General features: G+C 20.6%; 1 protein-coding gene across 1 annotated transcript; it reads left to right on the top strand.

Annotated features, from left to right (window-relative positions):
* The first annotated feature begins 244 nt into the window (after window positions 1–244).
* On the top strand, window positions 245–13875 carry LOC145838042 (ceramide synthase 1-like). Its single transcript, XM_082945566.1, has 6 exons — window positions 245–475; window positions 1238–1397; window positions 4401–4581; window positions 6232–6393; window positions 9184–9337; window positions 13780–13875. The coding sequence occupies exons 1-6, from the start codon at window positions 245–247 to the stop codon at window positions 13873–13875; spliced, it is 984 nt and encodes a 327-aa protein (XP_082801692.1).
* The last annotated feature ends 426 nt before the right edge of the window (window positions 13876–14301 follow it).

Raw genomic sequence — 14301 nt, 5'->3', positions numbered from 1 at the left:
TTATAATTTTTTCAGGCAGAGTAAAAGTACAAAATAGATTTATGACTTATATGGTTAAATTAGATATAAGTCATTTTAAATATTTTATTAGTTTTAAAGTTTGACTTGACTGAAGTACAAGTATTTTAATAGCTTTTTCACCAATTCACTAAAAAGACAGAGTAATTCCTAGAAACATACCATTAAGAGAACACTCAATAAAATTTTTATGCAAACAGAAACATTATAAGAAGTATATTGAGTGATGGATACAGAATACAGGGATCCTTCATACTATGAAGCAGCAACAAGAATCTACCAAACATCAACTGAGAGATGGAGAGTTATCGATGATGAATACAAGACACCATCTTTAACTTGGTTCAAACTAATGTATGAATACAGCAGGGTTGTTAAAGCTGATATTTTTCTCGTCGTTTGTCTTGCTTTGTTGTGGACTGCGCTGAGAAGTTTCATGACTAATATGGTTTTCAAGGTCTGTTTTGTATGTTTTATGTAAATTTTTAAAATTAAATGTTATGTGTTTTATTTAAGTTAAACATAAAATTGTGTTATTAGACTTTTTAATTGATTCTAAAGTAAATTATTTTTATGTATTTCTTTAGTTTAATGCCACAGGGAGTCAAAAGATTAAAAAAAAGTTACTATTTCCTTTTATATTTAAATCATATTTTTGTATTTATTATTGGTATATTTTTAAAATTTTTAGTTGTAGTTAGTTTTAAAATAGTTTCCAAAATAGTATGAACTTTAATTATTCATTTTCAAGTTTCTCAGATATTATAAAAGCAATTCTTTTAACTTTTTTTTTGTAAAAAAAGTTTTAAAATTTACAGGAAGCATTCTTCAGTAGTTTACAGAACAATATATTGAAATTAAAAAAAAATATTCTGTTTCCAAATTTTTTTATAAAAAACAAAATTTATGAATAAAAGATATATGCATATTTTAGTTTAAGAAACTTTTCCATTTGTAATTTTATTTATAAAAACAAGTTCAAAAAACTAAACTTAAAATTTTTGATAATAAAATTTTAGGAGAATATATAGACTTAATAAAAAAATCTTATTTTTCATTTTAGTTCACACCTTCCATACAAACCATTTTGAACTCATCAACTTTTATACCAAAGTTACTCTAAATTTTGATATAAAAAGTTTCTCATGATTGAGATGTACTAATATACATTGTTAGCTTTTATAATTACTATAAATTACAAAATTCAATTTTCCAACAGCCAATAGCTCGGATATCAAATCTTCAGATGAATGAAGCGACAAAAGCACCTGAGTCAGCTTGGAAATTGTTGTTCTACCTGACTGCTTGGTCTTATTCTGCTTATATTCTGTTCGCAACTCAGTATACTTTCTTCAGCAACCCTCAAAATATCTTCAAAAGTTTGTTTTTATTTTAGTTAAACTGAAAATATGTTTAAAAATCATATTGTGTTTACTTTATTTACATAACTAAAAAAAAATTCTTTCAAAAAATCTTTTTATAACTAACAAAATATTTAAATTTTTTTATTTCTTTATCTTTTTTATACATACACTGAAAAATATAACAAACTCATTTTTATGTTTTAGTTACTTTAGATTGAAAAGAAAGTAAACGTTTAAGTGATTACTAAAAGTAGAAAGTAACAAAGTCAATAAAATAATGAATTGATTAAGTGGTACATTGCTTTTATAAAAAGTATTTTACTTATAAATAAAAATATAAAGTAGTTTTTACAGTTGAATAGAAATAAATGAGTGTTACACTTTTTAACAAAAATTTTATAAATACATATTTTTAATTGTTTCATAATATATGATTGTAATGACCATTATTACCAAGCATTTGTCATAATATATAAATTACGCTGTTAAGATAAATATACAAGTTGTGTATAAATAATAAGAAATAGTTTGGAAAACTTTCCTAAACTTTCTGCTCAAATTAGTCAAATATTACAAATTACTGAAACATTATCATTTGCTGTAAAGTTTCAAAATTAAGTTATAACTTAGTTTATTTTTAAATGGTTTTCTTCAAAATCCTGTTAAGTATTTTGTTGTAAAACTTTAATTTCTTAAAGACTTATATGTATGTGAAAGTTATATATACGTTTACAATTTCATCACTAATAATAATTATAATAATTATTTTTCTTAAAAATTAACAGAGAAAGCTATAAAAATGGGATGTTGAGTTACTTATGTAATTTTATTTGCAAATAAAAAGTTTTTACAGGATATTTTTATTTTTTCTTCTTTATTAACTTTTTACTTTTCGAATTGTTTTTACTTACACAGCTCACAAAATATACTTCAGAAGTTTAAAAGTTGTATTTATTTTTGAAGCCACTGTATTAAACCTTATAGAAAAATTAAACAAAGTTTAAGTAAAAAGTGTTTAAAGTTTTTATGAGTTTTTTTTTATTTTTTGATAATAGATTTGTACTCTACTAAAGTAAATTACAAATATAATCAAATATTATTTCTTGGTGCTAAATAAATTTCCAAAATTTTAAAATAATATATTTGAACACTGGTAAACTTCCCCTTTCATTTCTATATTCTTAAAATTTTTTAAATCTTTTTTTTGTTTTAATATTAAACTTTAAAGTATTGAACAAATAGTCAAATCACTTCAATTTGTAACTTAATTTAAAGTTTAATTTTAAATTTAGCTTTATAAGTTGTTGTTTATTATCTTGTTGTTGATGACACATTTTAAATACACATGACATTGTCATAGGAAATGAGTTTTGAACACTTAACATCTTATTACTCTTTGCTAAAGTATGAACTCGATAAATTGGAAATCAATTGTTTCAAATTTCTATATATTTTATATTATAATCAAGTTTTTTTTGATAAATTTGTTGAATAAAGTTTGAAATAAATATACTTCGTTATAACTTTTAGTGGTTACAATAAACTGTTGTTTATGTTTTATAAAAAATGTTTCGGATATAATGTATCAAAATCAACCACTGAAAATGACAAATAATTGAAAAATTTAAATTCAATTTTACTATTTATCATCTTAATTTTAGAACTTTTTCTTATACTAAACAAAATTATATGTAATTCTATGTTTAGTTTAGTAGTTGTATAAGTATTTTAGGGTTTTTTCTAGTTTAATTTATTTTTGTAAATTGTCTATAATTATATACAGGGTTGCCAGAAAACCTGTAATTTTGAACAAAAATCACTAAGAAAAACCTGGAAATTTGAACTAAAATCACTATAAAAAACTTGAAATTTTAAACAATTTTTACATGTTAAGTAGTAAGTTTTGATTTGACACAAAAAATCTATCGTACACATAAAATTTGTTTGTCTTCATCAAAACTTTTCTTATTAAAAAATACATTTAATTAAGCTTAAAGATATCTTTTCAATGTCGTTACACTATTTAACACAGTTTTTTACCTTAAACTTAATTTTAAACTCAAAATAGACCGTAAAACGTGTAATTGTAAAAACCTGGAAAAAATATTCCAAAAACATTTTGGAGCACTGTATATAGATTTATTAAAGATCTTTAAAAACACTACACTTAATATGACTATATAAATAATTGAATATGTCTTTTGACGCAATAAAACCATTTATCTTCAGATGTTTGATTAAACTTTGTTGAATAGCACAACCTGATTAAAATTATTATCATAATTTTTCAAAAAGTTTTATAAAACAGTTTAGTTAAACTGTTAATAAATTATATAGATAGCTACATTTTTTCAAAACAGAAAATATTTACTTTATGAGTTTTGTTGAATAATCAGTTAAGATTTTCAGTTAAATACTCAATTAATAAAATTTAAAAACTAATAAACAAAAATATCCCATTTAAAGATAAAAATGTTTTTTAAATATATACAAAAAAATTCTAATGAAAAGCTTGATTGTGCCGTTTGAATAATTTTAAATATTAACACATTGTTGGTTTAATACGTTTATTGAAATATTTATAAACTGCTTTATATAAACAGTTTGATTTAAATAGCATGAGTTTCTAACAAAAGTAAAATAGGGCAATGTAATAAGCATCCACAAGTTAAAAATCCAGAATCATATTAAAAGTTGTAAAAAAACAACTGATTTGTGATATATTGTGCTTACAAAAACAAAAAATGGTTAGAACCATCAAAATTGTTTTTGATGGTTCTAACCATTTTTTGTTTTTGTTTATCTAAAATTCAATCCTGTCCGGTCTTTAAAATCAAAAAAGGGAGACTACCTTCATCCCATTTTAATTTATTGTGTTTACGTCATACAACTTTCAATACACCATTATTCAATTAATATATACTTAAACAGATTGGGATCTGTACAATGAAGTACCAAATGTGATATACATGTGTTACTTGCATTACACCTTCATTCAATTAATATATATTTAAACAGATTGGGATCTGTACAATGAAGTACCAAATGTGATATACATGTGTTATATGGTACAATTTTCGTTCTACTTACATTCAGTATATGCAACATTGTATTTGGATGTATGGAGAAAAGACTCAGTTCTAATGATGGCTCACCATTTCACCACATTACTCTTGATTGGCTTCAGCTATAATTACAGGTATTTTTATTAAATTATATTGAATTTTAAGAATAATTTCGTTCACTACATTACAACTGATCGGATTCAGCTATAGTTACGTATTTTTTAACAAATTGTTTAAAAAAATATTGTATTGATAGTTTTATAACAGTTAAACTTATTAAAAAATGTATTGTTATAGTTTTAAAAATAGTATAATTTAGGGTTCTTAATTTTCAAAGTAAATTCAGTTATTAGATTTATATAAAGTTAAGATTATACAGAAGTTTAAAGCTCTTTATATTTTTTGTATTTTTCTTTTAAAATATTTTATTTTAAGTTTAATAGAACAATAAATTAAGATTGCATTGAAAAAACTAAAAAGTTAAAAATAGAAAAATATTATTTTTAGATTAAAATAAAATCAATAAGTTCATTAAAAAAATTATAAAGTAATTTACTATGTTAACCACTCTATTATATCATTATAAATTGTAACAATAAATTTATTGCTTAAGTTATGAAGGAAATAAAAGTATAATTAATCAAATCTTACAAATACTTGTAAAATGATAAATTATGTTCTGCTGGTAATTATCATGCTAAAAAAATTTAGTCATAAATAATAAATATTTTTCTCTATATTTATCATTAAATATATTATTGTATATAATTTTGTTAACAAATACTTAATTTGTAGTTAGTTTTTGTACAACAAATAAAACAAGTTATAACCCAGTAAGAATTTTATTAAAGTTTAATTTTGAAGTATAATATTTGTTAAAGTTTTTTATATGCAACAATTTCCCAAAAAAATTTTGAAATCTGAAACTAAAAACTCTAAAAACTTAAACTATCTTTAAGCTGCTATTTTTCTTATTTTAATTTACTGACTGTTTAGTTAACCAGCTAATTAAGGCAAGCTTTAAAGTATTTTTCTTCAAACTGCGTGACTTAAACTAATTAATTTTACCTTTTAAGTTGCATTAGTTACGATTAATTGATAACTTTTCTTTAAAATATTTATCATTATTTGAATTGTGAAAATTATTGCAAGAATTCAGTAATCTCTAAAAATTAACTCTAGTAAAAATACGAAATTATGTATAACTTACTATGCGACTTTATTATTGTAGTTAATTTTTTGATTTAATGTTAAAATAAACAAAACAAATAATATTAATATTTGAATTAGTTATGTAAAGCAGCTTTGACTGATATTTGATTATTTGTTTAAAAAATTTTGCAACAAATAATTATTTATTAAATATTGTGTAATATATAGTTATCATATTTGTTATTACAACAAAATAAACATAAATTTGTTAAATAAATAAAAATGTTGTTATCTAATCACACAATTAAGATTAAATTGATAGATTAAATTTAAAATGTACTTTTATAAAATTAGGTTATTAATCATAATTCCTTAAAAGTTTAGAAAGTAAATTAATAATAAAACAACTTAAATTATTGAGTGGTTAGTTGTTTATTTAATACTTATGTTTCTAAAAACAGCTAAATGTAAATACATATATTTATATACAGATTTTTACCAAAAACTACATTTTCTGTATTTAAAATTTTTCGTACTTTGATTTAAGTAATACATTAGTTACTGAAAAAAGAACTGTTTGTAGTTCAAGCGTAGTATTGTATAAAATATTTTAAAACTGTATTTTTATACAGATACACGAATGTAGGAATATTAGTTTTATTTCTCCACGATATCACTGATATATTTCTTGAATCTGCAAAACTTCTTGTATATTACAAATCGAAAGGTGGAAATTGGGAATATATTTGTGATAAACTAGCAACTGTTGGATTTGCTTGCTTTGCTATTTCTTGGTTTGTTAATTAATTTTTTTTTTTAATTTTTTAGATTTTATATTCTAAAATCATATTTTTCATTAAATAGGCGGTTTTTTAAATTATTTGAAAGAAAGTTTTGAATCTATAAGTTTTGTGCTTATTTCATGAATAGTTGTTAAAAAAAAATACTTTGGTAACTATTTATAGTAGTATTAAATTATTACAGTAAATAAGTTTCTTGTTAAACAACTTAATTAGTTTAAATTTATTATAGTATGTACTGGTTTAAAGTATAAACAAGCTGAATTTAAACATTTTTGCTAAAGCAATTTAGATTAATAATAGTGATATTTTATTAAAAGTAAAAAAAAAATAGTTTAAACATTTTAGTCTATTTCGGCTTATCAAAAATTAGTAGTATTTGATTAAAAGCACTTAGTTAAAGTTGCTTATCTATATAATAATGAAACTTAATAAAAAAGTAAAATAAATATGATTAAAACATTTTAATTGATCAAAGGAAGTTTTTTGGTAAACGTTTCCTTTTCTTTTTAATAATTCTCCTAAGTTATTGCAAAATTTATTTTTTTATTTCTCTTGTGAATTTCAAAAGGGAAAAGTTTTAATTGAAACATTCTAAGTAGATTATTTTAAAAAACTAACATTATGTATCATTTAGTTCGTAATTTAGTTTTTCATTATGAGCTACATAAGCGGTTATGATAGTAAAGTTAAATTTATAAACTTAACGATTATTTTTCAAATTAAATTTCAGTAACAATACAAATCATATTTCTAATAAAAATTTTATGAAACGTTGATGAGCTAGCATAATTTTTTAACTGGTTATTATGTCATTATCACTAAGTATTATATAACCTATGCTATATATAAAAACAATTGTGTTTTTTATATATGTAAAGTAAAATTTAAGTATATTTTGATAGAATTTTGAAGTGTTTATATTTAAATTTGACTATTTTTGAATGGAAAGTTTAAGTGATAAAGTAAGTTTTAATGTTGTAAGCTGTAAATATATTGCAAAAAATAAAAGTAACTTAGACCCGTTTTACGTTTGTATTTTTATGACGTAACAATTTTAACAAACTTTTATAAACATCACACATTCTGCACTATTTTCCAAAAAAATATTATTAACTGATAAAGTGCTAAACAAAAATACTTTTTTAGATAAATTGTTCAAACATTTTAATAACTGATTAGCGTTTAAACTTCAAAATATAGAAATAACAGAATACTTCATCTGTTTTGTATCACAATTAGCACAAGTTTTAAATCAACTTTTAAATCGTTTGGCTTAATTACTTATTGATTTGTTTGATTTATAAGTTTTATTTTAATTATAATTAATTATTTAAAGTTTTAAGCTCAGACGATTAAAAGTTTAATTGTTCAAATCTAGCTTAGCAAATTGTAAAGAAAACGTATTTACAAATTTTCATTAACTTATTTGTTTATATTTCAACAAAAATGGTAAAAATATTTTATAAAAATAGTTGGTTTTGAAATTTACGTATCAAAAAAAAAGTAATTATAAAACTATAAAAAAACGTTGTTACATATGTAATTATTAAATTGAGAAGCATATTATTTAAGTATGAACAATATAAAAGTTAACCTTCCTAAAGGTAGAGAAAGTTTAATGCAATGTATTGGTAAAGCATATGAGTGTACTATTTTTTTAATAAACTATAAATTTAAACATTTTAAAAGGTCTAGCACCTAAATTAAAAAAGAAACACTAAATTCTGTAAATAAATAATTTACATATTTTCATATTTTCAATTACCTTAAATTTTAATTTAATTTAAATTTCAATCTAAAAATAGTTACTTTTAAAACACCCTAATTAAAAATTAATTAGGAGAATAGTTTTATATATAAACATAGACTCTTCGTAAGATTGATAATAGCCACAATTTAGTTTGGTATTATAAATTATGCGTATAAGTTTTTGTTTGTGTAATATATATATCTATATATATTCAGAGAATTTAATTTTTATATTGTTATGTAAAAAATATTACACTTTATAACAGTTACAACTTGGGTTTTGTAGTACATATTCTTAACTTGTTTTTTAATAAAACACAAATAATTCATGTATTTTTTAATACATTTTTATTATACATGTTGTAATCCAAAATAAACTTGAGACTATATCAATTTATTTTTTACTATAATACCTTAGAAAAATATTTAAGCTTGAACAGACTTTTATTTGATGCAAATATTTTTGATTTTATTCACCAGTTTTTAAAGAAACATTTTATATATTGAGCTATTTTTTAAATTAAAAAATATTTTGTTTATAGCTTTTATTGTCTTCTTTTCTTCATTGTACCAACTAAATTAAACTTAGCTTCGTTTCGTTTTTATAGCTTTGCTCATAAAGTTGTGGTTTTTAAATTAAATATTAAATATGCCACTCAAAAAAAGATACTTCATATTTGTTTATAAAATTTTCTATCTTGACAATCTTTTTTACTTCATCAAAACTTTTTTATGTTTTACAAGTATAGGCCAAAGTTATAAAAAAAATCTTTTTGGTAGCATAACTATAGTCTTCTGAAAGTTATTTTTAAAGCTACCCTATAACAGAATATATTTTTGATTTTAATAAACTTCAGTAAATTAAAAGATGTCAAAGATATTTCAAGATATCAGTCAACCACTAAAGGCTTTATAAATATATTTATTTTATTATTATATATACATTTTACAGGTTCTAATTCAGATTATACTGGTTTCCACTTTATAACTATATTTACTTTTTATTATATATTTATATATTATATTTTACAGGTTTGTATTCAGATTATACTGGTTCCCACTGAAAGCTTTATACGCAGCAGGACATCTTTCAATAGTTAATAATCCAAATAAATATTTATATTTTTATCACTTCTTCAACGGATTGTTGTGGATTTTATTTGCAATGAACATTTGGTGGTTCCATGTTAGTTTTACTTATTATTTTTCATCAGCAACACTAACAAGTTGTATATTAGTGTTACTTGATAATATTATTTTTCAATTATTCACATAAGTTCTATGTTTGTTTCATAAATTTATTTATTATTAATCACTCAAATAAGTTAAATGTTAGTTTTATTAATTTTGTAATTATATACAAACATCTACTTTGCAAGTTTATTATATTTCACTAGATATAAGTTTTTCTACATGTGTTTGTAAATGTAATACATTTTTAAAATGTGTTGAAGTAAAATATATACTTTATAGATCAATTAAAGGCCTAGCACTTTATAAAAAACGTGTGCACAATGTAGTAATAGTTTGAAAAGTTAGTATACATTTAGTTAATTTTTTTTTAATTAATTTTATTATTAATACTTGATATAAATGTTTTACTAGATTATGTTTAGTCAGTTTATATTATTTGTGTTACTTCAGTTAAATGAAAGTTTTAAATTTAACGGACAATACTTTTAATATTCAAATATATTCTGTAATTGTGGTTATAAGTATTTCCCACTTACTTTTAATAAAATAAATGCTTTTTCCTTTTTAGAAATAAATTGACGTAACAACTGGATCTTAAACTTATTTAAACCAATAAGTACAAGCAAAATATAAAATTTGTATTTTAATAAACTGTTCTGAAACTATATACAAAGTTAATTAAGGTAAAATACTTCGTAATAACTTAGTATAAAACCTAAACCAGATATTACTTACCTCCAGAATTTTATTTGTTAAAATTATTCAATTTAAATTTTTTTAATAAAAAGTTTTTCCTTTTAGTTTTAAAGGCTAGTGGTCTTATTAAAAATTCATAAATTTTATTTCAAACTTAAGTAATTCTTATGGCATTTTTGTAATTGTTTTTATTTCAAAAGTAATGTTTATTTATATACTTTCTAGTATCTTAATTCATTTCAGTAAACTTTCTGTTGAATTCTCTAACAGCATAATTTTTTTAAAAAACTTACTAAACACGTATTTATAATTCATAATTTTAAATTTCTACAAGTATTTTACCAGTTGTTAAAGTTTAGTTTTTTCAAACAAATATTTATTGTTTCAAACTAGTTTATAATCATTTGATTTTATTATTAAGCTAAGTTAAAATATTGCAATGGTTTGCAACATTTTTAAGCGCTTTGTTTATGAGTTAGATTAAAACAAATGATTATTTACTTGACTGAAAATTTGTTTTGATTAAAATATGTTGTATTTTTTAGAAAAATTATATGTAATACTGTTTAAAAGAAAAGTTGTATATAAATAGATTTGTTTAAAATGTTTTAAATTTGACGAAGCTTTTGCATATAAGTTATAAATCACAAATTGTTTTTATAACAACTTGTGTGAGTTCATATGATAAACAAAAAACCGGTAAATTATAAATAATTAAAACTAGAGGCCAAGATAAATATTTGATGATTTGATTTGAACAAAAATAAAAATATTCGATATTCAAAAACGACCCGTAGTGACTTTTCAACTTTTAATAATTTATTAACGTGACATTTCAACTTTTTAATTATTTATTTCCTTTTTACGTTATAAGATGTTTAACTTTTATTTTCTCTTTTCTTTTTTGTTCCTTGATGTTTCTTTAGTTTTTAGCTTAATTCAATGGAAGTAAAAGTTTAATTTTATTTTGACCTACTTTAAAGTTTGTTTAACCTTTGGTTTCTTTAGTTGTTTTTTTATTAAATTTATTTTAAAATTTTTATTTTGTTTTTAAATGTCAATTATTTTTTTAGTTTGGTAAAAGTAACTATAATCAGTTTCTAACTTAATATAAACTTGAAAATATTTTATTCGAATTAAACTTAAGTTTAAGTAGTTTCACATAATGTTTTGAATTGTGTTTTTGTTTTGTATTTCTTATCAAAATTTTGTTTTAAATGATAGGGGGTAATTGTTTAAAATTAATATAAACAAAATTGTTACCTTTAATTTAACTGATAAAGTAAAAATTAGTAGTTATTATATTATACCTTTAAAATGTTATATAATATTTTGTGGGAAATGATATTTAATAACCAATAGATAAGTTATTAAATGCTAATATTTAGTCAAAAAAGTATTTATAGAAAAAATGGAGTATTATTGCAATGTCTGCTAAAATGATATTGTTTATGTTTTTATATATACTTAAAAAGTTAATATTTGTTGCACTTGATTAATAAAAAGATTGTAGATATTTCATAAGATATAAAACAAAGATTGTAAATTTTAACTGTGTTTTTTCTATGAAATGTATTTATACTAGAAGCATGAATCTTGAATTCAAAGATTATGTTTATTTTAAACGTAAAAACAAAAATAAATAAATTCGCACGAATATTTGTATTTCGAAATTAATTGTAAATAAATTGTAACTTGTTATAACATTTTATCTTGATTAGCAAATGTTTTGGAATATGATGAAATAGTTTATTTACTTAAATATCTGCAAATATTGAATTATTGTGATTGCTTTATATTTTGTGGTTCAAAAATCTCAAAATATATAAACAAATTTGTTTGATTTTGTAAATAGAGCAATGAAGTTACATTCGTTTTTTTAATTAATAGAATTGCAATTTTATTAAACTTTTTAGATTTTTCATTATTTTAATCTTAGTCAAAATGTTTTTAAATAACTATTATGAATTGAAAATTTTTTATCTATGTAATATTTATTTAAATTAAGTCAGTATATGGTTGATGAAATTATTTTCCTCATAATATAAATGTAGATTTTAAATTTTCTTAATATGTTTCATATATGAGGTAATTATAAATATATATTGTTTAAAACAGTAAAACTATATTGAGTTACATATTTAAATCATGCAAATAAATATACGTAAAAATAGAAAAATAGATAATTGTATATTTACTAAACAACCATTTTTTTCAATTGTTTTCCTACAGGTATAAGTGAAAAAAAAATTATAGTTTAGTATTGAAATACATGTTTGAAAAAGTGCTTTATAATATACATATATACTTTTTGTAATTATTCAGTTGATAGTAGTTGCGGTGTATAAAAGTTTTAAAATTAAAAATAAAACAAAATTTATAAACTTTCTATATACAATGGATAAATAGCAAAATAATATAGAACAAACGAAAATATTAATAATTTTTTTCAGTTGATAGTTGTTGCATTTTATAAAATAGTGAAAGGAGGAGATGTGAATGACAGCAGAGAAGGTTTTAATTTATTCAGTTTAGATTTATTTATTCAGTTTATTTTATTTAGTTTAAATTTAATCAGTTTAGATTTATTTATTCAGTTTATTTTACTTGGTTTAAATTTATTCAGTTTAGATTTATTTAGTTTAAATTTATTTATTTTTAATTTATTTAGTTAAGATATATTTTGAAGATTAGATTTAGTTTAGTTGTTATTTTAACCTAGTTTAAAGTTTGTAATTCATTTAACTATTATTTTTATTTAAATTTAGATAAGAAATTCTTAATTTTCGTTCAAAGTTAAGTTATACTTTTCTAGATACTCAAAAACAAATAATATTAGTATTATACTTAGAAAGAAGTGATTAAATTAAGTTTATTTAATATCTATTTAACTTTTGGTAATTTGAAAAAACGTTTTAAAAGTGAAATTTACTTTAAATGATAGAAATTGTTTCTTAAACTTACTGTAATAAAATTTGATTTTATTGATATCAAATCAAGTTTATTTTGTAATTAAATTTAAGATAAACAAATTGCATTTCACATTATTTAGGCATAAATATTTGTGTTTCGAAATGAATTGTAAATAGATTGTATTTATTTATAATGTTTTATTTTGAAACACAAATATTAAAAATTGGATATTTCTGTTTATTTGTTTGAAGTTATGCAAGTATATAGTTTATTGTAATTTATTTTGATAAATGGGGTTTTATATCATAAAATATATCTTATATTACTGGCATAACAATTGAATATAAAACATTTTTGTTTAAAATACCTTTTGTTGATAAACTTTAAAGAGTTAGGTGTTATTTTGAAGGTTTAGATTATTATATTTATTGTATTTAAAAAATCACATTTTAAAGCGTTTTTAAGGTTTTCATTCATAATTAGACATAAATGAAAATATATAAAGCAATTATTTTGTTTTTTGTAACCTATCATTCTTTGAGCAAAGTCATTGTATGTTTGATAAGTTATTATTTTCTTAGAATGAAATTGTACAATGTTATTTTTAAATTTTGATTCATATAAGCTATGTATAAGATAAATAAGAAACTTATAATAATTGATACAAAAAAACTAAATGAAATTGATGTTTATCTTGTTCACACATATATACATTTTTAGCGGATAACTATAAATAATATTTCTATTATTTTTATATTTTAATTAAAACAAATATAAAAAATTGTAAAAAGACAAATATACGAAACTCTTAATATTTTATTTCAGCTGATAATAGTAGCAATTAGTAAAATGCTTGGGGGACAACAAATAAAAGATAATAGGGAGGACTCCAGTGGTAGCGAAAAAGACAAAGACGAATAGTTACGTCATAAACAAACTTGTATGATGTAATAATTTTTATTATGTATAACCAAAACATTGTCTGCAATAAATTTCTGCTTATTTAATATTTTTTGTAGATTTATATAAAAGATTAATGATGTCTTTTTGACAGAAGTCTTTATATTATATTTTATAAATATATATGTAGTTATAGAATTTAAATTTGTTTTTAGCTTCTTTAAATTGTTAAACAAGTAAGTTTGTGATGATACAATTTATAAAAAATAATTAGATTAAAGTTATAGGTATTAAAAGGGTTAATTTAAGATAAGAAGTTTATAATTTTTCATCAATAATTCTTGTCAACTCTTCTTTAACTTTTTGAATAATTTTTAAGTATTAAATTTTTGTTCCTTCTTTATAATAATGTCACCTGAATTTGGTTTATATTGCAAACTTTTTATT

The sequence above is a fragment of the Thalia democratica genome, chromosome 6 (genome assembly GCF_965202585.1).
Source record: "Thalia democratica chromosome 6, ktThaDemo2.hap1.1, whole genome shotgun sequence".
NCBI classification, from domain to species: domain Eukaryota; kingdom Metazoa; phylum Chordata; class Thaliacea; order Salpida; family Salpidae; genus Thalia; species Thalia democratica.
Note: the sequence above shows the minus strand (reverse complement) of the source record. Positions and strands in the feature narration are given on the sequence as shown.

Excerpts from the sequence above, each read along its gene's own strand:
- LOC145838042 (XM_082945566.1), top strand. The coding sequence starts at position 245 with ATGGATACAGAATACAGGGATCCTTCATACTATGAAGCAGCAACAAGA. Across the intron at positions 4,582-6,231 it reads GGCTTCAGCTATAATTACAG|ATACACGAATGTAGGAATAT; the intron begins GTATTTTTATTA and ends ATTTTTATACAG. Across the intron at positions 6,394-9,183 it reads GCTTGCTTTGCTATTTCTTG|GTTTGTATTCAGATTATACT; the intron begins GTTTGTTAATTA and ends TATATTTTACAG.